This window comes from Artemia sp. Qi Xiang Cuo, chromosome 4 (genome assembly GCF_049724085.1).
Source record: "Artemia sp. Qi Xiang Cuo chromosome 4, ASM4972408v1, whole genome shotgun sequence".
Classification (NCBI taxonomy): Eukaryota; Metazoa; Arthropoda; class Branchiopoda; order Anostraca; family Artemiidae; genus Artemia; species Artemia sp. Qi Xiang Cuo.
The window spans coordinates 32,906,578-32,929,316 of NC_142797.1; the positions used below are offsets into that span (position 1 = coordinate 32,906,578).

Here is a 22,739-nt window from a genome sequence, read left to right on the forward strand (position 1 = left end):
TTTATGATAGGCTACTCTGGTTCAAAACAATGAACGTATATTAAGCATATTAGCACATATAACAATGAGCCCTATAGAGACAGGAACCGTATTAGAAATTTCATTTTGAGCACGAGAAATTACAGTTTATATACAGAAGAGTCCAAATTTGTCCTGCACTTTATTTGTCACATTCCATAACAAAATTCATCATCATTATACAATTAAAATGATTCACTACCATAAATAATCAGCCTATCTCGTCCATTATAAACTTTTTTAGTTTGTGTTGCCAAACTATTTAGAATTGATTGGGCGGTTTTGCCATAACTTGTTGAGCCGAAAAAGCGTACCATACATAATCAGCCTATCTAGTTTGTGTTGCAAAACTTTTTAGAACTGACTGGGCGGTTTGCCATAACTTGTTGAGCCAAAAAAGCGTACTATAAATAATCAGCCTATCTCGTCCATTATTAAAATTTTTAGTTTGTGTTGCCAAACTATTTAGAATTGATTGGGCGGTTTTGTCATAACTTGTTGAGCCGAAAAAGCATACCATAAAAATCGTACCATAAATAATCAGCCTATCTCGTCCATTATCAAACGTTTTTAGTTTGTTTGGCCAAACTGTTTAGAATTGAGTGGGCGGTTTTGCCATAACTTGTTGAGCCGAAAAAGCGTACCATAAATAATCAGCCTATCTCGTCCATTATAAACTTTTTTAGTTTGTGTTGCAAAACTTTTTAGAACTGACTGGGCGGTTTTGCCATAACTTATTGAGCCAAAAAAGCGTACTATAAATAATCAGCCTATCTTGTACATTATAAACTTTTTTAGTTTGTGTTGCAAAACTTTTTAGAACTGACTGGGCGGTTTTGCCATAACTTGTTGATCCAAAAAAGCGTACTATAAATAATCAGCCTATCTCGTCCATTATAAACTTTTTTAGTTTGTGTTACAAAACTTTTTAGAACTGACTGGGCGGTTTTGCCATAACTTGTTGAGCCAAAAAAGCGTACTATAAATAATCAGCCTAAACTTTTTTAGTTTGTGTTGCAAAACTTTTTAGAACTGACTGGGCGGTTTTGCCATAACTTATTGAGCCAAAAAAGCGTACTATAAATAATCAGCCTATCTCGTCCATTATAAACTTTTTTAGTTTGTTTTGCAAAGCTTTTTAGAACTGACTGGGCGGTTTTGCCATAACTTGTTGATCCAAAAAAGCGTAATATAAATAATCAGCCTATCTCGTCCATTATAAACATTTTTAGTTTGTTTTGCAAAACTTTTTAGAACTGACTGGGCGGTTTTGCCATAACTTGTTGAGCCAAAAAAGCGTACTATAAATAATCAGCCTATCTCGTCCATTATAAACTTTTTTAGTTTGTGTTGCAAAAATTTTTAGAACTGACTGGGCGGTTTTGCCATAACTTGTTGAGCCAAAAAAGCGTACTATAAATAATCAGCCTATCTTGTCCATTATAAACATTTTTAGTTTGTGTTGCAAAACTTTTTAGAACTGACTGGGCGGTTTTGCCATAACTTGTTGAGCCAAACAAGCGTACCATAAATAATCAGCCTATCTCGTCCATTATAAACTTTTTTAGTTTGTGTTGCAAAACTTTTTAGAACTGATTGGGCGGTTTTGCCATAACTTGTTGAGCCAAAAATACGTAGTATAAATAATTAGCCTATCTCGTCCATTATAAACTTTTTTAGTTTGTGTTGCAAAACTTTTTAGATCTGACTGGGCGGTTTTGCCATAACTTGTTGAGCCAAAAAAGCGTACTATAAATAATCAGCCTATCTCGTCCATTATAAACATTTTTAGTTTGTGTTGCAAAACTTTTTAGAACTGACTGGGCGGTTTTGCCAGAACTTGTTGAGCCAAAAAAGCGTACCATAAATAATCAGCCTATCTCGTCCATTATAAACTTTTTAGTTTGTGTTGCAAAACTTTTTAGAACTAACTGGGCGGTTTTGCCATAACTTGTTGAGCCAAAAAAGCGTACTATAAATAATCAGCCTATCTCGTCCATTATAAACTTTTTTAGTTTGTGTTGCAAAACTTTTTAGAACTGACTGGGCGGTTTTTCCATAACTTGTTGAGCCAAAAAATCGTAAAATAAATAATCAGCCTATTTCGTCCATTATAAACATTTTTAGTTTTTGTTGCAAAACTTTTTAGAACTGAATGGGCGGTTTTGCCATAACTTGTTGAGCCAAAAAAGCGTACCATAAATAATCAGCCTATCTCGTTCATTTAAAACATTTTTAGTTTGTGTTGCAAAACTTTTTAGAACTGACTGGGCGGTTTTGCCATAACTTGTTGAGCCAAAAAAGCGTACCATAAATAATCAGCCTATCTTGTCCATTATAAACTTTTTTAGTTTGTGTTGCAAAACTTTTTAGAACTGACTGGGCGGTTTTGCCATAACTTGTTGATCCAAAAAAGCGTACTATAAATAATCAGCCTATCTCGTCCATTATAAACTTTTTTAGTTTGTGTTGCTAAACTTTTTAGAACTGGCTGGGCGGTTTTGCCATAACTTGTTGAGCCAAAAAAGCGTAGTATAAATAATTAGCCTATCTCGTCCATTATAAACTTTTTTAGTTTGTGTTGCAAAACTTTTTAGAACTGACTGGGCGGTTTTGCCATAAATTGTTGAGCCAAAAAAGCGTACTATAAATAATCAGCCTATCTCGTCCATTATAAACATTTTTAGTTTGTGTTGCAAAACTTTTTAGAACTGACTGGGCGGTTTTGCCAGAACTTGTTGAGCCAAAAAAGCGTACCATAAATAATCAGCCTATCTCGTCAATTATAAACTTTTTATTTTGTGTTGCAAAACTTTTTAGAACTAACTGGGCGGTTTTGCCATAACTTGTTGAGCCAAAAAAAGCGTACTATAAATAATCAGCCTATCTCGTCCATTATAAACTTTTTTAGTTTGTGTTGCAAAACTTTTTAGAAATGACTGGGCGGTTTTGCCATAACTTGTTGAGCCAAAAAATCGTAATATAAATAATCAGCCTATCTCGTCCATTATAAACATTTTTAGTTTGTGTTGCAAAACTTTTTAGAACTGACTGGGCGGTTTTGCCATAATTTGTTGAGCCAAAAAAGCGTACCATAAATAATCAGCCTATCTCGACATTATAAACTTTTTTAGTTTGTTGCAAAACTTTTTAGAACTGACTGGGCGGTTTTGCCATAACTTGTTGAGCCAAAAAAGCGTACTATAAATAATCAGCCTATCTCGTCCATTATAAACTTTTTTAGTTTGTGTTGCAAAACTTTTTAGAACTGACTGGGCGGTTTTGCCATAACTTGTTGAGCCAAAAAAGCGCACTATAAATAATCAGCCTATCTCGTCCATTGAAAACATTTTTAGTTTGTGTTGCAAAACTTTTTAGAACTGACTGGGCGGTTTTGCCATAACTTGTTGAGCCAAAAAAGCGTACCATAAATAATCAGCCTATCTTGTCCATTATAAACTTTTTTAGTTTGTGTTGCAAAACTTTTTAGAACTGACTGGGCGGTTTTGCCATAACATGTTGAGCTAAAAAAGCGTACTATAAATAATCAGCCTATCTCGTCCATTATAAACTTTTTTAGTTTGTGTTGCTAAACTTTTTAGAACTGACTGGGCGGTTTTGCCTTAACTTGTTGAGCCAAAAAAGCGTACTATAAATAATCAGCCTATCTCGTCCATTATAAACATTTTTAGTTTGTGTTGCCAAACTATTTAGAATTGATTGGGCGGTTTTGTCATAACTTGTTGAGCCGAAAAAGCGTACCATAAAAATCGTACCATAAATAATCAGCCTATCTCGTCCATTATAAACTTTTTTAGTTTGTGTTGCAAAACTTTTTAGAACTGACTGGGCGGTTTTGCCATAACTTGTTGAGCCAAAAAAGCGTACTATAAATAATAAGCCTATCTCGTCCATTATAAACGTTTTTAGTTTGTGTTACAAAACTTTTTAGAACTGACTGGGCGGTTTTGCCATAACTTGTTGATCCAAAAAAGCGTACTATAAATAATCAGCCTATCTCGTCCATTATAAACATTTTTAGTTTGTGTTGCAAAAATTTTTAGAACTGACTGGGCGGTTTTGCCATAAATTGTTGAGCCAAAAAAGCGAACTATAAATAACCAGCCTATCTTGTCCATTATAAACATTTTTAGTTTGTGTTGCAAAACTTTTTAGAACTGACTGGGTGGTTTTGACATAACTAGTTGAGCCAAAAAAGCGTACTATAAATAATCAGCCTATCTCGTCCATTATAAACATTTTTAGTATGTGTTGCAAAACTTTTTAGAACTGACTGGGCGGTTTTGCCATAACTTGTTGAGCCAAAAAAGCGTACTATAAATAATCAGCCTATCTCGTCCATTATAAACTTTTTTAGTTTGTGTTGCAAAACTTTTTAGAACTGACTGGGCGGTTTTGCCATAACTTGTTGAGCCAAAAAAGCGTACTATAAATAACCAGCCTATCTCGTCCATTATAAACATTTTTAGTTTGTGTTGCCAAACTATTTAGAATTGATTGGGCGGTTTTGTCATAACTTGTTGAGCCGAAAAAGCGTACCATAAATAATCAGCCTATTTCGTCCATTATAAACTTTTTTAGTTTGTGTTGCAAAACTTTTTAGAACTGACTGGGCGGTTTTGCCATAACTTGTTGAGCCAAAAAAGCGTACTATAAATATTCAGCCTATCTCGTGCATTATAAACATTTTTAGTTTGTGTTGCAAAACTTTTTAGAACTAACTGGGCGGTTTTGCCATAACTTGTTGAGCCAAAAAAGCGTACTATAAATAATCAGCCTATCTCGTCCATTATAAACTTTTTTAGTTTGTGTTGCAAAAATTTTTAGAACTGACTGGGCGGTTTTGCCATAACTTGTTGAGCCAAAAAAGCGTACTATAAATAATAAGCCTATCTCGTCCATTATAAACATTTTTAGTTTGTGTTTCAAAACTTTTTAGAACTGACTGGGCGGTTTTGCCATAACTTGTTGAGCCAAAAAAGCGTACTATAAATAATCAGCCTATCTCGTCCATTATAAACTTTTTTAGTTTGTGTTGCAAAACTTTTTAGAACTGACTGGGCGGTTTTGCCATAACTTGTTAGGCCAAAAAAGCGTACTATAAATAATAAGCCATTCTCGTCCATTATAAACATTTTTAGTTTGTGTTGCAAAACTTTTTAGAACTGACTGGGCGGTTTTGCCATAACTTGTTGAGCCAAAAAAGCGTACTATAAATAATCAGCCTATCTCGTCCATTATAAACTTTTTTAGTTTGTGTTGCAAAACTTTTTAGAACTGACTGGGCGGTTTTTCCATAACTTGTTGAGCCAAAAAATCGTAATATAAATAATAAGCCTATTTCGTCCATTATAAACTTTTTTAGTTTGTGTTGCAAAACTTTTTAGAACTAACTGGGCGGTTTTGCCATAACTTGTTGAGCCAAAAAAGCGTACTATAAATAATCAGCCTATCTCGTCCATTATAAACTTTTTTAGTTTGTGTTGCAAAACTTTTTAGAACTGACTGGGCAGTTTTGCCATAACTTGTTGAGCCAAAAAAGCGTACTATAAATAATCCGCCTATCTCGTCCATTATAAACATTTTTAGTTTGTGTTGCCAAACTATTTAGAATTGATTGGGCGGTTTTGTCATAACTTGTTGAGCCGAAAAAGCGTACCATAAAAATCGTACCATAAATAATCAGCCTATTTCGTCCATTATAAACTTTTTTAGTTTGTGTTGCCAAACTATTTAGAATTGATTGGACGGTTTTGCCATAACTTGTTGAGCCGAAAAAGCAAGGGTTAACAGAAAAATATAAGCACATAGTTTCTACACTTGAATTCTAAATACTACCTTTGAAGTCAGTTCGACTATGCCCATATTAAAATTGGCAAAACCATGTTTTATACAATATTAAGTACACAGTAAACAAATTAAATTTGTCATTTTCTCAGAAAATAATTACAGTAAACTGTAATGCCACATGTGCAAAGAATTTGGGTATGCGCGGGTCTACCTAGAATCTAAAACACGAGGCAAAACTTAGGTCTTGAGCATTATATCCCTTATGCCACCTTCGACGGCATATCCAATGATCTAGTAAGAAAGAGTATCTGAATAGTTTCAGATGAGCTAACAGCTCATCTGAAACTGTTCCATGGCACCCAAAATGGCAACTTAAATAAGCAAAGTATTACTATTTCTTAAAAAGTGCAAGAAACTAAGCTAAGTCAGGTTTGCAAGCAAAAAGAGTAAAATGACTCTCATCTATAGTTTATAAAACTTCTGAGAAAAGACCGAAACTAAGTATAACTCGAGATTTCGCGATCAGTTTTACTCTACTCCGGGAACAAGATTTTTTTTTATTAATATTCTTGCTAATCTTATTTCACTATTTATAAAAATGAACGTTATAATTGCCAAATGACTGAAGAATTTATTTTTGGGATTCTGATCATGGAACAGTAAAAAATCGAATAAGTACACCAATAATTACTACACTTAATTGAAGTTTGAAATTACACAGATTATATCAAAATAAGACTACATATTAAATGTATAGGATACTCCACATAAAGTAAGAAGTGAAAAAAAAAGAAAAAAAGGAAAAAAAAAGAAGTGACCAATGTTATTGGTCATTGTGAAAAAAAAACCCTGCCTCCTAGTAAAAAGGGAACCATGGCTCATAATAAGCAAATTTGAAAACTATTTTTTTTATAGACGAATATTTTCAAATTGCCATTAACTTCGAAACAATATATTTTACTAAGCTTCAAGCGAACAGTAATTTGTTGTTATGATACCTTGAGAAGTTTGTAAAAAAGCCTGAAAACCAAAAAACATGATATAAATAGAAAACAAATATGCACCATTAAAATCGCCAAAGTCAAAAACCTTTGACTGGAGGTTTACAGTCCCCATTCTTCAAAACAAGATGGAGGACCCCCATCTACCCCCTTTGCATGGGTAGTAGCAATGTCTCCTTTTTTTCTTTCCTTTTTTTCACCAGAGTGATCGCATTGAACCAGTGGTCGTACACTATTGGAAAGAAAATTAAAATCCGAAGTCTTTTTTGAGTGACGAATTAAATCACTCCACAGCAAAACACCGTTTTCTGCTATTTTGTGCCACGAAACATCAATTTTGGCCAAAATAGGACCAATAAACTAAAGAGTTTGAGTTCTTAGATAGTCAAACAATTTCTCATGGTCTAAAATCCCAAACTGGAAGTTTAAAGCCCCCCAATTTGAAAAGCGAGGAAAACCACAAGATAGCATGGGGAGTTTAACTGTTATATATATCCCTTTTTCTTTTTTTTCCCCAGGGGTGATCGCATCCAATCTGAGATATTTTGACTATCAGAACCCAGCTCACTTGAACGGATATTAGAAGTTATAGCACCATTTTTAAAGCCCAAAAGAGACCACATAGCAACGAAGTGATTCTGCCACCAAGGCAACAATGTTGATCCAATAGGTCTAAATGCTGGAGAGTAAAAATTTTGTGATAGCCAATCGACTGGGCCAATCTTATCTCACAGGGCTCTGTGCTTGGACCTCTTTTATTTTTAATTTATCTTAACGATCTTGTTGATGGTCTTCATCCCCATGTACACACTGTCCTTTTTGCTGACAATACTAATTTTTCCATAACAAAAATAGTTTTATTTGTCTTATTTTCTCCTTACCAACTCAATTTTGCACGTAGAGACGTTTCGGGGGAACTGTCAAGGTTAGATTTTCAATGGGGTTGGAATTGCCTGGAGGATTTTTCTGTTTGCGTGTGTGTGGGGGATTTTCCGTTGGAGAAATTTTCGGCGGGAGAAATTCTCCATGGGGAATTCCCACGGGAATAACTTTCCACTGGGGGGGGGGGGGGGTCTGAGAAAAGTTTTCCACGGAAGGGGGATTTCTGGCATGATTTGAAAAACGATTAGAAATTCAAGTCTTTTTCAAATGAAAGTATGCCAACGAGAATTTTTCAGGCGGAATCGTCCGCAAGAAATTTTATGAGGGGAATTTTCAGCAGGGATAGAATTGTCCGGAGGGGGGTATTTTACAGGGGAGAAAGTTCCCAGAGAAGAACTTCCCGTGACGGGAGGGAATTTTTCATGGAGGGGGAGCCAGATTTCCCAGCATTATTTGAAAACGATCCGAACTTTAATGAAAAAAAAACAAACAAGCTTTTTTAAACTGAAAGTAAGGAGAAACATTAAAACTTAAAACATAAAATTATTCCGTATATAAAGGGGTTTCCCCCTCATCAATACCTCGCTCTTTACGCTAAAGTTTTTATTATTCTAATTAAACGGCACTCGTGTTTCAGGAGTAATAAAGTTTGACAAAAAGTCAAACCTTAGCGAAAGGACGGAGGTATTGAGAAGGGGAGAAACCCCCTCATATACGAAATAATTTCTGTTTTTTTTAAATTTTAATATTGCTCTTTAAGGATGTAGTTAAGCAGGATAAATAATGCTTATTTTGCAGCTATTGATAGAAAATTCCAGGCAGCTAATGTTTTTCAGTTACAAAAATTCATTTGTAGGCTTTTAAAAATATCTCCAGGGACGGGCTGACTTCATTGACTTAGTGGATTTCCTTTGAAGCTTGCACATTTTTGGAATTTCCCACCCAGTTTATACGCTTTTAAGAATTCTAACGGAATATTGATAGGTAGCATTACTGTTTAACAATTTGACGGCGGAAGGAGGTCTATATTTTTTTCTCCTACACGCACTTCAAGCAACGTTCCTCGATCCCGCTTCAGATATAATAAGACATTAAACGGGTTTAATAACCCCGACTTTCGGTAGAGAAACAAGTTCTGCGTTATTCATTCTAATTTCTTTCAAACTTTTACAAATAATGATATCCAAGTTAATTATTGAAGTTTTGTCTGTTTCTTTAAACAAAAAACAGACAAACGTAATTAAAAAAATATTTCTTTTCTGATGAAAGTGAAGAGCGAAGATGAAACTTAGAACAAACAGAAGTCAGTACTTTAAACGTTATAGAACTGTCTATAAAACTAGTGCAGATAAACGGACTGATGATATTTCCCCATGTTTGTAGGATTATACAAACTAGTACTTTAATGAAAATAGAAAACACACGGAAGAGCTACATTATTGTCATCTCTATTCATAGGAACAGTCTATTAGATCTCAATTAAACTTGGTAAGGATTAGCAGCTCACTTATTGTTGAACCTTTAGAAGAATTGAATTCAATAATAATGAGCATCGTCGCTTATGATATTCTGAAACTGCACTCCACGTCACAGTTGCTGAAACCCTTCACAGAGACTTGAACCACGTTTTCAGACACCGCGGGCCTCAACACGGGTCGCACGCGTGTAATGCAACAAGCGTTTTTAAAATGCGGGTTCTACCACCAAAGAACAGGGTTGGAACCCGCTCAGCAGAAAACGCCTTATGGTAGGATTGAAGGAAAGAATTCAAAAATCGTATTATATGAACTATTAAACCGATTTAGACTCCAGTAACTTGAGGTTTACGAAGAAAACAAATTAGATCAAGAAGTACAAAGATATTTGTTGGTTAGTTATACTTCAGATTTTTACTGTTTTCCATAAAGTTTCTATTATTGCATTTCAACCGTATCTTAGACAGATGCATAAATTGATCATATTGTGAAACATTGAATTTATGGATAGTTTTCAGCACAATCACAAAGGCCACAAAAAATTGAACAACAGATCCTAATGAACAAAGTTCATTAACTGTAAACTCGGGTTTGTAGTTAATTTTGAAATTTTAGCGCCAATTACTGTGAACCCCGTGTTTGAACTTGGTACTAAAATAGGTTCCAGATTTAAGAAACCCGGGTTTGAACACAATAGAAAACACGATGGCTGAAAACGGTTGATAGCAGACTCGTGTAGAACCCAGACTTCTGAAAACGTCTGGCGCAGCCCTGGGTTCTAACCCGTGTTGGAGCCTGGTGCCCAAAAACACAGCCTTGGAAGACGTTTAGTAGTGATTTCCCCTTTACAGTTCTACCAATAGAAAGTACTAGTTTAACCCTTTTCTTGTAAAATATATTACAATAGCATTTTTTTTACAGTTTTCGTATCTAGCTTACCGAATTTCAAGGCATCGAATCTAGCTTACTAAATTTGTATATTTTTTTAATTAGTATTCTGCAAAGAAAAAAATAACAATGAAGCAATTCTAGGTAGAAACGATGATAAGAGTATTTGATAAGTAGATTTGATTAGATTATAGAATATATGGATGATAAAAAGTGTTTTTTCCCCTATCAAAAGTCTGTAATCGTATTTCTTTAAGTAATCCGAACATTCCCGGGTACACTTAAGGGCTAAACCTGAAAATTGCAACTGTAACTTGAGAACTGTACCTGGCAGTGGCAGCATTATAGCAATAGCTAGGAAGGAAGTCATAATTGAGTTCCCAAAAGACATGGAGGGTAACTCGCCCATACGGAGCAAGAACGTTGTGATTACTCTCTCGCCACAAAGCATCAAAGTCGTCCAAATTCAAATGCTTAGCCAAAAGCCTATGAGCTAGTTTATTTACTTCAAATAAGGCTGAGAGTTCCTAAAAAAAGCTTGTGAATTAAATGTATGTTTATGAGATTCAAATATAATAAGTCACGAATTTCGTCATTCAGTTCTAAAAAGAGATTGTTCGTTTTTTTCCTTTGGCTCATAAACAACAAGATCTTTAATGAATTAATACCCTTACATTTGAACACTCTTACGAGGCTATAAAACACTCACTGACGATCCCAAATAACATTGTCAATAAACATAGGAACATAAATATATTTACCTTTTTTGGAGATGGGGGGAGAAGGAGACTGTTTTAATAGAGCATGAAGTTTTTTTTTTACTTTTACAATAATTTAGATTTTTGTATGTTTTAGGTCTAATAGGAAGGCAGACTTGACTACAATTTAGCACCAGAAGAAAACAACAGCACGCCTATTTTATCCCCTATATCCCTTTTCCTTTCAAAAAACTGAAAATATGTAAAAATATTTTAGATTGTTGCACACAACGGTGAATAAAGATTGAACTAGACTGAGTTAAAATCATTTCTTATTCTTTTTATTTTGATATGCCTATAAGCAAAGATTAAAAGTAGTTAATTAAATTAAACTAATGGCGTTCCTGCAGTTCTATTTATACAAAAATGAAAATGTTGATAATCAAAAGCACTTACTTAACAAAGATCAACAATAAAATATGATTTATGATTTAGTGTAGAATTAGTGTAGATTTGATTTAGTGTAGAATTAGTGTAGAATTAGTAGATATGATTTAGTGTAGAATTCAAGAATGTATAAAAAAATACGAATGTTAAAAGATGTTAAACAACTCTTATGACATATAAAAATAAAACTCGGATCGTAAAATATATTATTGTCTTCTTTTAGTTAGAGGATGAAATGATTTATATATTTTATTTTATAAACAATGAATTTCCAGTGCAGTATTCAAAAACATCCAACATAATCGATCATCAATATTGAATTTATGTATAAAATTGAACCAAAAGTGTTACTTGTAATATCACTATTAGTGCGCAAAAACATTCTTGTTGTAGAAAATTTTGTTAGCATCAATTCTTTTCTGAGGTTACGGAAACAAATATTATTATGAGATCACACAGGTGTCTTTTCTTGTAAAAACACATGCCCATGAAACATGTAACAAATTATCTTTTATCATTAACGTATATTGTGGCATAGAGCTATCTATCTCTATGCATCCGATAAACTACATCTGAGCCTTGTTCGATTTACTTTATTAGTTAGCTGTTAAGTAGGTTTGGCCATTTTTTCGTAATTCTTAATTAAATTTAAACGTTTTTTTTACTAATAGATTCTTAGTCAAACAGTTCGTGGTAACGAACTGAAAGCAAGAAGCGACCCGGCTCAATGGTGACCGAAACTCTGGAAAACAGAATTTTGATACCAATGGATACATCAAAAGAATCAAATTTTGATTCTGATTTCAAATATATAAGTTTCATCAAGTTTAGTCCTACCCATCAAAAGTTACGCGCCTGAAAAAATTTGGCTGATTCTAAAAAAAGGGGGAAAGACCCCCTAAAAGTTATAGAACCTTAATGAAAATCACACCATCATATTCAACGAATCAGAGAACCCTACTACAATGTGGAATTTTGCATTTTTTGCCAGAAGAAAGATCACGGATGCGTGTTTATTTATTTTTTTTTCCCAGGGGTGATCGTATCGACCCAGTGGTCCTAGAATATTGTGGGAGGGCTCATTGGAACGAAAACTAAAAGTTCTAGTGCCCTTTTTAAGTGACCAGAAAAATGGAGGGCAACTAGGCCCCCTCCCACGCTCATTTTTTGCCCAAAGTCACCCGATCAAAATTTTGAGATAGCCATTTGTTCAGCATGATCAAAAATATGATAACTATGTGTTTTAGAATGACTTAATCCCCCGAAGTCCCCGGGGGGAGGGCTGAAAGTTATGAACTTTACCCAATGTTAACATATAGTATTGGTTATTGGGAAGTATTCAGACGTTTTCAGGGGGGATTTTTTTCTGGTAGTGGGGTGGGGTGGGTCGGGGGTTATGTGGGAGGATCTTTCCATGAAGAAAGTTTTCATGGGGGAACGGACACTGCTATGAAGGGGGCACCGGATTTCCCAGCATTATTTAAAAAAAAGATCAGAAATTGAATAAAAAAAAAAACAAGTTTTTCAACTGAAAGTAAGGAGCAACATCAAAACAAAACGAACAGAAAATATTACGTATATGATTGGGTTCACTCCTTAGTCAATACCTCGCTCTTTAAGCCAAAGATCCTTAAACCGAACCCCCTAATATACTTATTAAAAATATATGAATATAGAAGTTCGTTACGTGTAAGTTACGTATATTTATTACTAATAAAAACGTTCGTAAATAAAATTAAACAAGTTTCGAGAAAGCCATTTAACCGAACAAAAGTAAAATCAATATGCAAATTTTATTTTAATTATTCATGTACGGTGAGCCAAAATCAAAACCTGCATTAATTCAAAAACGTTCAAAAATTAAATAAAAAAAAACTAGTTTTTTTTAAACTGAAAGTAAGGAACGACGTTAAAAATTAAAACGAACAAAAATTATTCCGTATCTGAAAGGGGCTGTCCCCTCCTCAACGCCTAGCTCTTTACGCTAAAGTTTGAGTTTCTCACAACTCTATTTTTTTAAACAATAAAAAACTTTAGCGTAAAGAGCGAGGCGTTGAGGAGGGGACAGCCCCTTATATATACGGAATAATTTCTGTTCGTTTTAAGTTTTAACGTCGTTCCTTACTTTCACTTAAAAAAAACTTGTTTTTTTATTTAATTAACAAAAATGTCGACTATGAAAATACTGTTAAGAATTCTTTGTAGTTAGACAAAGAATTTATGACAAGAAATTTAAATTCGACAGCTCGTGCCTGCCTCTATGATAAAAGACTTGGCTCTTGCAAAGTATGATGATTCATTTATGGTTTCCCAAATTGAATGATGCAGCTGTTAAATAAAAACCCTTACTCAGAGGCTGTATTTTTAAAGCTGGAATTTTCTTTTCTTTTTGTAATTAATTCAAAAAAATTTTTCCACAAAATAAGTTTTTCAAAGAAAAGTAAAGAACTCCATTAAACAAAAAATGAGCAAAAAAAAAAAATAATCTACCAAGCGTGAAACTACCGCAAATCAGCATCGATAAATAAATGAAACCCAAAACGAACAGGAATTACAATAAATAACCGAGTCAAATTCAAAATGAGCAGAAATTAACATAATTTGGGTTCAAACCCTTATGCCTTCCCAAGGCCAGAACATAATTTGCACTTTACTGAAAAAAATATAAAAGTTTTTACTTTTATAGCTTTAATAAATTAAATAATATTAACAATTTGAATAATAAATATCAGTATATGTATATTAAACTGACAATGCACATTCATTTGTATTTTTTTCAGTAAAGTGCAAATTATGTTCTGGCCTAGGGAAGGCATATGGGTTTTGAGCCCAACTTATGTTAATTTCTGCTCGTTTTTAGTTTGACTCGGTTATTTATTGCAATTTCTGTTCGATTTGGGTTTCATTTATTTGTCGATGCTGATTTGTGGTAGTTTTACGCTTGGTAGATTATTTGATTTTATTTTTGCTCATTTTTTATTTAATGGAGTTCTTTACTTTTTTTTGAAAAACTTATTTTGTGGAAAAAGATTTTTTAATTAATTTCTGCTCGTTTTACATTGACATAGTCTTTTCAGGGATAAAGAAAATAATACTTTAAATCGTTTCGTTTTTTAAAAGACTTTATAGTTTGGCCTGCTATTTGTATGCTAGAGAAATATTTTCAGCAATTTTTAACAACATACACCCTTTTAAAAATCTAGACACAAATAGTAGAGTTTAATTTAGTTTAATACCTCCTCTAGTTGACCTGAAATAGAAAACCTGATACCATTCGCAAAAAAATCTGTTTTACTTTCTTTGATAGCTTGGATACACTTACGCTATTTTGATTTGGTTGAATTTAAAGAGCAGAACAGCCCCGAAAATTTGAACATAATACCCTCAGTCGTTCTTGGGATACTGCTGAGATGCCTTATTGGGAATTAGCATTAACAAAGTGCATTTTGATTTAATCTTATGGCAACATTTAGTTTTTAAACATAAAAAAGAGCATCAGTCCTTTCTATTTTCAATTGAATAAGCCCTTTTCGAAGTTCCTACGACATCTCCTTCGATAAATAGTGTCCTGGTCTAAACAACAACAACAACAAAAAAATAATACATTATACCCACATCGATCTTTACTATAAAAATGTCAAACTCTCCAATCAATTTTAACTATTAAAAAGGGCACTAAGCCTTTCGATTTTCAATCGAGTGAGTCCTTTTTTAATTTCTACAACAACACTTTCTATAAACACCTTATATGCCCCCAGGGAATAAAGTACAACCCTTACCCTAAGGGCTGTGAGGGTGGTTGTTATCCTCTAAGACCTAATTCCCAGAACTTTCAACTACGTTAAACAAAATGGCTCATAATTTTGATTGGATGTGTCTGGGAAAATGGTGGGTGTGAGAGCAGCGTTAGTCAGTCTCTAATCACTTTCAACTATTATAAAGGGCACTAGCCCTTTCAATTTCCAATCAAATGAGCCCTTTTGAAGTTTCTACGACAACGCTTTCAATAAAAACCTTATATGCCCTCAGGGCATAACTTACAACCCTTGCCCTGAGGGCTCGGAGGGGGGGGGCATCCTCAAAGACCTAATTTCCAGAACTTTCCGCAACGTTGAACAAAAGGGCTATCTGAAAATTTTGTTTGGATGTGTTTCGGTTAATTGTGGGCGTGAGAGGGGGGTTAGTTACCCTCCAATAACTTTCAACTATTAAAAAGGTACTAGCCCTCTCAATTTCAAATTGAATGAGCCCCTTTTGAAGTTTTTACGTTAGCTCTATCTATAAAAAACTTTATATGCGCCCAGAGCATAACTTACAACCTTTGCCCTGGGGGCTCAAGGGGGTTTGTCATCCTTAACACATAATTTAGAGAGCTTTCAACTACGTTGAACAAAATGGCTATCTCTAAACTGTGATTGAATGTTTATGGGGAAATCGTGAGCGTCAGAGGGGGGTTAATTACTCTCTACTCACTTTCGATTATTAAAATGAGCAATTTCAATTTCCCATCAAATGAACCCCTTTTGAAATTTCTACAACAACTTTCTATAAAAACCTTATATGCTCCAAGGGCATAACTTACAACCCTTTCCCTGAGGGCTGTGGGGTGTGTGTCATCCTCAATGACCTAGTTTCCAGAACTTTCAACTACGTGGAACAAAATGGCTATCTCAAAATTTTGATTGGATGTTTTTGGGGAAAAGGAGGGTGATAGAGGGAAGTTAGTTGCCCTTCAATCACTTTCGACTATTAAATAGAACTCTAGCCCTTTGAATTTCCAATCGAACTAGCCTTTTTTGAAGTTTCTACGACAACGCTTTCTATAAAAACGTTATATGCACCCAGAGCATAACTTACAACTATTGCCCTGAAGGCTGTGGGGGAGTGTCCTCCTCAAAAACATAATTTCAATCTTGAAATCAACTACACTGAAGAAAATGTCTGTCTAAAAATTTTGATTGGATGTGTTTTGGGAAAAAGTGGGCATGAAAGGAAGGCTATTTGCCCTCAAATTACTTTCGACAATTAAAAAGGGCACTAGTTCTTTGAATTTCCAATCGAATGAGCCCTTTTTCAAGTTTCTACGACAAAGATTTCAATAAAAACTTAGATGACCCAAGGGATAACTTATAACCCTTGCCCTGAAGACTGTGGGGGAGTGCCCTGCTCAAAGGTATAATTTCCTGAACTTTAAACTGCGCGGAACAAAAAGGTTATCTCAAAATTTTTATTGGATGTGTTTTGGGAAATGGTGGGCGTGGTAACGGTGTCAGTATCCCTCCAGACACTTTCAGCCATTAAAAAGGGCATGACCTATTCAAATTTCTAAGTAAATCAGTCCTTTCTGATACTTTCACAACAACACGTTCTATAAAACCTCATGTGCTAACGGAACAAAACTTGCAATTCTCGTCCTGGGGGCTGTTGGGGAGGGGGGGGGGTTGTCATCCTCAAATACCTAATTTCCAGAACTTTCAACTACGTTGAACAAAATGGCTACTTTAAAATTTTTATTGCATGTGTTTGGGAAAAAGGTGGGCGTGAGAGGGGAGTTAGTTGCCGTCCAATCACTTTCGACTATTAAAAAGGGCATTAGCTCTTTGAATTTCCAATCGAATAACCCTTTTTTTAAGTTTCTACGACAAAGCTTTCTACAAAAACCTTATATGCCACCAGGGCATAACTTACAACCCTTGCCCTGGGGGCTGTGGGGGGGTGTTCTCCTCAAAAACATAATTTATATGTGGAAATCAACTACGCTGAACAAAATGGCTATCTCAAAATTTTGAGTGGATGTGTTTCGGGAAATGGTTAGCGTGGAAGGGTGTTAGTTGCCTTCCATTCACTTTCGACTATTAAAAAGGGCACAAGCCACTCCGATTTCCAATTGAATGAGTCCTTTTCAAAGTTTCTACGACAACTACTTCGATACGAAGTGCCCTGGTCTAAAAAAAAAAAAAAAGTACATTGTGCCAACATCGTTCTTATATGCCCCCAGGGCATAACTTAAAACCTAAAACACTCGCGGAGCGGATCTGAACAAAATGGCTATCTCAAAATTTTTACTGGATGTGTTTGGGGAAATGGTGGGCGTGGAAGGGGTTTTAGTTGCCTTTCAATCACTTTCGACTATTAAAAAGGGCACAAGCCACTCCAATTTCCAATTGAATGAGCCGTTTTCGAAGTTTCTACGACAACTTCTTCGATACGAAGTGCCCTGGTCTAAAGGAAAAAAAAATAATAAATAATACATTGTGCCAACATCGTTCTTATATTCCCCCAGGGCATAACTTAAAACCCTTGCCCTGAGGGTTGTGGGGGAGTGACCTCAAAAACATAATTTCTATCTGGAAATCAACTACGCTGAACAAAATGGCTATCTCAAAATTTGATTGGATGTGTTTGGGGGAATGATTGGCGTGGGGGGGGGGGGGCAGGGGCTAGTGGCCCTCCAATCACTTTCGACTATTAAAAAGGCACTAGCCACTCCAATTTCCAATCGAACGAGCCCTTTTCGAAGTTTCTAAGACAACTCCCTCCATACGAAGTGCCCTGGTCTAAGACCAAGAAAAATAAATAAATAAATCTCACATTGTGCCCACATCGTTCTTTACTTAGACAGCGCTATTGCGCTGCCTATGAAAGGTAACAAGAGGTGTAAAAGTTTCATAAAAGGGTTGATTTCTTGTTAGCTTAGATGATTTTGACATTTTGACCTTCTTCGTTGTTTTTACTTTTCAAGGCCTTATCTTCCTGAACCTGAAGGCCAGTTCTTGATTTCTTGTATGGCTCAGACTATAGCCACTTCGAATTTTCAGCCTAACTATTCGTTCTGTTTGCAAAAGCCTGGTTATCTTTCTTAGTTCATTTACTTAACTTTCTGGCAAATAAAACGCTAAAAGCCAAAAAAGTAGACTTGTTAGCTACCCAAGTTTTATTGAATCGAACGCAACTCTGATAAAGTTCAATTGAGTTTCCAACTAAAGCGACGCATTTCCAAAAAAACAGCAGCAAAAAAAAAAAAAAAAAAAAAAAAAAAAAAAAAAAAACCAAAAAAAAATATCTCAATAAATTGAGTAAATTATGTTGGCTATACTTGATAGACATTATTTTCAAGGTACAAAACCTTGATCATTTTACTTGCTACACCTCCTCCATTCCGGTCTAATTCAGAAAACTAGTTTTAACCTCCTCTGATGAAGTTCCAATTTAACGTAAATCTTTTAGAGCTAAGACCTCTTCTCACACTATTTGAAGACAACTTGCCTTTCCTTTGACTACAGCCGGATGGCCAAAAAGCAGAGTCTATGGTAACCTGTCATTCTTCATCCGTGAAACGTGACATAGCCATCTTAACTTTTCTTTCATTATAGCCTTAGAATGTGCGACCAACCATAATTTTTGTCAGCTTGTTTGATATACGATCAGTCAAAAAAGTACCTAAAACTATCCTTAGACAATACCTCTGGAAATTATTTAACAAATCTTTCTCAGCCTTTTGATGAACCCAAGGTCTTACTTGACCACTGTCAATGCCATAGCTTCCATTAAACTAGTACTAGTTGGCAGACTTATTTCCTCATTCTTTCAAAAAATTTTAAGCTGTGGAAAAAATACCCTTCGACTGGCTATTCTTCTTTTTATTTCTTCACTGCATCCACTATCTTTACTAATAATTCTACCCAAGTCAGTGAAGTTATCCACTTGATTGATTTTTACTTTGCCTAACATTAGCATTTCACCCTTGTTTATTCCTAGTCCAAAGGAATTAGTCTTCATCTTGTACCTTGACAATTACTATCTCATACCCGAACCCTGACTTCTCGTCCATAGCGCAGGTCACTTTAATGCTGTTATCTTATATACCATACAAGGAGTGGACCTTCACTAATGCTTTTTTGTCAACTAGCCACAAGCCTGTTAATAATACACAAAAGTGAGGGCTAAAGGGGTTTTATGATTTGGAAGCTTGAAAACTATTAACCTAAGAGAGGAAACTTGGTTGACACATCCCTTCCCTAAAACCACTCTGTTCTCCCCTAAAAATTATGTACAGTATCTCATTATCTTATGTAGAACAAGCAATTTGCTTTCTACGAAATCAAGCTAGTGTCTCTGTTATTTCTGCATTCACTACATTCTTTTAAAGGGGTTTCACAAAAAATTCCGAAAATCACCAGATGCTTCGCCATTTTATATTCATAATCTTCAGTATCACATCTCTAACTTTGTAACCACCATATTAAAAAAAAAACTGATTTCTCATGCTATCAGCATCTGAGGCCTAATTATTTTTCTATCCTTTTGGCATTGTCTCTAAATTTTACTCTAAAATAAATCTTCTTTCACTTCCACATTGTCGAAGTTTTGTTCAACCTGTTTCTATATACTACCTGCAAACCCTGAAATTCCTACACAAAGACTGGTTCCAAAGACTGGTTAAACTCTGTAGTTTTATATTTAACTGTTCTTGAAAAGTTCCACTCAGATTCTTACCCTTGAGTCTATCGGTTGTAACTACATTATTGAATGTAAGGAATTAGTAATACTCTATTTATTTTCCTTCCCTGTTGCAAATTTATCTAAGCTACGATACCGTCTATCCCAGTCGGTTTTTACAGGGCCTAACAAATCAAGTCCTCAATATCGAATTCGTCAGTCAAAATGTCAATACAATAATGTTCTTTTAACGTTGAAACGTTACACATCACAATTATCATAGTAATTAAATAACTGAAATTGTTATGACCTCAAGCTTGGCCTGCAGTACTGCTGGCGGCCACAGTGTCAAAATAAAAATATTAAAACAAAACGCTACTCACAATGACCCCGGTGATATCGGATGCTTCAAACCTAGAAATGGCCAGATCAAGAGATTTTGAAACAGCTTGATTGATTCTCTGAGTTATAAGACGATTTAAATCAATTGAGCGACCCAAAAGCTGAACATGTCGTTGTTTCAACAAAGTTTCATAACGATTGGCCAATGGGTAGGTGAAGTGGGTTCCAGACGCTGCACATTCTGCACGGAATCGCTTGTCCAAAAGTATACTATAAATAATAAGTCAAGAAAGATATGAAGTCACAGGTGAGCCATGTACAAATCTCATTACTTTTAAGCCGGGCCGTATCAAGGATTTTGTTCTGAGAGGGAGGGGGGTACAAAAATAAAATTGAACAAAAAACATCAGATTTTGTATATGCATAATTCTTACGTTTTTACGAGTTGGACAGAAATTTCGGTAAGGGGAGAGGTTCAAACCCGTAACAAGGCTCCCCCCACCTTTTTGGATGTGGCCTTTAACAACTATGTTAAAATTAAAATACCGAATATGTTTTTAGATTACCGTAATTCAGTCGACCCGGATTTTTGAACCCAGTCTAAAATTTGATGACAATAAAAAAGAATACAGAAAAACATTTTACTCCCAGAAAACGGGTATAACACATGAATCATCTTTCTACCGTCGGGATTCCAATGCATGATTAAAACCAGCATTAAGTGTAAACTATTGACTTCAGAATCCTTCAAACCTCTCTTTTATCACGTATCTTTAAGATGCGTTACACGATGCTTGATGCAAGAGAGAGAGAGAGAGAGAGAGAGAGAGAGAGAGATAGAGAGAGAGAGAGAGAGAGAGTGATAGAGAGAGAGAGAGAGAGAGAGAGAGAGAGAGAGAGAGAGAGAGAGAGAGAGAGAGAAAGAGAGAGAGAGAGAGAGAGCTCATATACAGTTTGTAATCAGATTCAATTAAGTAGCTCTTGGGTTCAATTACAAAGCAGGCTTAAGATTTAAGAACAATCTAAACTTCTTAGCAAACTCAGCTTTTAAGAACTGAGAACTCAAGTTAAAAAAAAAATACCATCATAGAGTTTTTAAACACATCAAAATTGTTAAATAGAAAAGCAATAAGAGATTTTTTTAAAATATAGTACCTGGAGGCCAGCACTTTGAAATACCCAAAAACCTGTTCTGAGAGCTGATAAACAAACTGATCAAAACAGAGATTTACTTCCGCTTCAACTTCGTCATACAGAAATTGCTTCCGAAATACTGTCAAGGCATAGTTCGCACTATCGTTGTACAAGTCCAGTGGATATAAAACACACCTGTAAAAGGAAAAGAAAAAAGAAATGAAAGGTCAGTCACTAGATGGTGGGAACTGTAGTTCAACTTCAAGACGCAAAAATAACAATTCCTAGAACTATTATTAGCAAACCAGCTGGGAATAAACTAGAGAATCAGCTGGCACATAAAAAATCTACAGTGCCTCTCAACGACAAAATCTCGTGTGCCATAGATCAAAGATCTTCTAGAGACGACCTTGACAGCCCAGTATCCCTCTTAAGACACAGCCATACATGTTGTTTTCTGTCACCCGTATCTCCTGATGGCGGCAGCACACTTCAAGAAAAAAGCAGCCCTCTACCATCTGCCCCTTGTTACCACCTATAACACAATCAATTACTTGTAATTCTGTTGACCAAAAAAGGCTGTTAGTCATCTTATATATAGAGGCGCTGCTGACCTCATCAGTCTAATGGACGTCAAGGATAATTTATGGTTGCGATCTCGTAGTGCATTTTTTGTTCCTGCATAAATAATAAAAATTATATATACTGAAATAAACATAAATAATGTCTATAAATAATACATATTTGATGATAAAATACAGATATATGTTCACAAGTAATGATACATTTTGGAGGTTTAGTATTGAAATGAGTCAAGTCTGTTTGCTAAAAACTTGTTGTGCCAAAATTTTCAGCTTTCCCGAGATGGACTCATGCAGACATATTTTAGAAGAGCTTACCCCCTCCCCTGACGCAGACATTTCAACACAACTGTAATGGAAAACCTAATGCATTTAAAACTTTGATTCAGTTAGTATAGGATTCTATAATTCTTCTGAGTGAAAAATTTTCATTGTCATTAGCCATTGTTTGAAATTACTCCAGATCTTAGGCAAATGTCCTCTTAACCCTTGCAGCGTTTGAAAAAACACCACAAAGCTTTTTGTATCCGATTAGCATGAAACTAACCCCCGTAAGTCCCTGGTCAAAAGGACCTTTAAGTACAAAACACATTTTAACTTGGAGGTATGATTCCCAAAAAAGGACAAAATGGTGTTTTCCAGTCGGCTTATATTTGTGAATCCTTGAGCCATGGGGACCTAGATGACAAAAAAAACAAACAAAAAAAAACAAAACAAAAAAACACTAGTTTACTCAGAATTGGGCAATTTTTTCCCAAAAAAGGGTGGAAACCTATATCCGTGATTCCCTGGTTCGAGGAAACTCCAATGCGCACAAAAATGTAAAAAATAAATTTAATTCGAACAGAAATGGGTAAAAATACTGTTTAAACTTTTTTTCCCGATCGGCGGGGAATCAAACTGCTTCTGATAAGTACAGACCAAACAGAACTTCTAATAAGCATAGACCAAAAAGAGTTACTGGATTCCCTACATTTTTGATCAGCCAAGATCAAAAGATTTGTGACGCCCGAAAACGGGCCC

At 35.1% G+C, this 22,739-nt stretch overlaps 1 protein-coding gene across 2 annotated transcripts in view; it reads right to left on the bottom strand.

Moving 5' to 3' along the window:
* Positions 1-22,739, bottom strand: part of Cyfip (Cytoplasmic FMR1-interacting protein Sra-1) — a 176,248-nt gene that overhangs the window by 23,698 nt on the left and 129,811 nt on the right. For both annotated transcript variants that reach the window (XM_089088237.1, XM_089088236.1), the window contains 3 exons: positions 21,157-21,330; positions 20,043-20,271; positions 10,403-10,602 (listed from right to left, as the gene is read on the bottom strand). In XM_089088237.1, the coding sequence (XP_088944363.1) occupies positions 10,403-10,602; positions 20,043-20,271; positions 21,157-21,330 (603 nt within the window). The remainder of the gene's footprint in view (positions 1-10,402; positions 10,603-20,042; positions 20,272-21,156; positions 21,331-22,739) is intronic.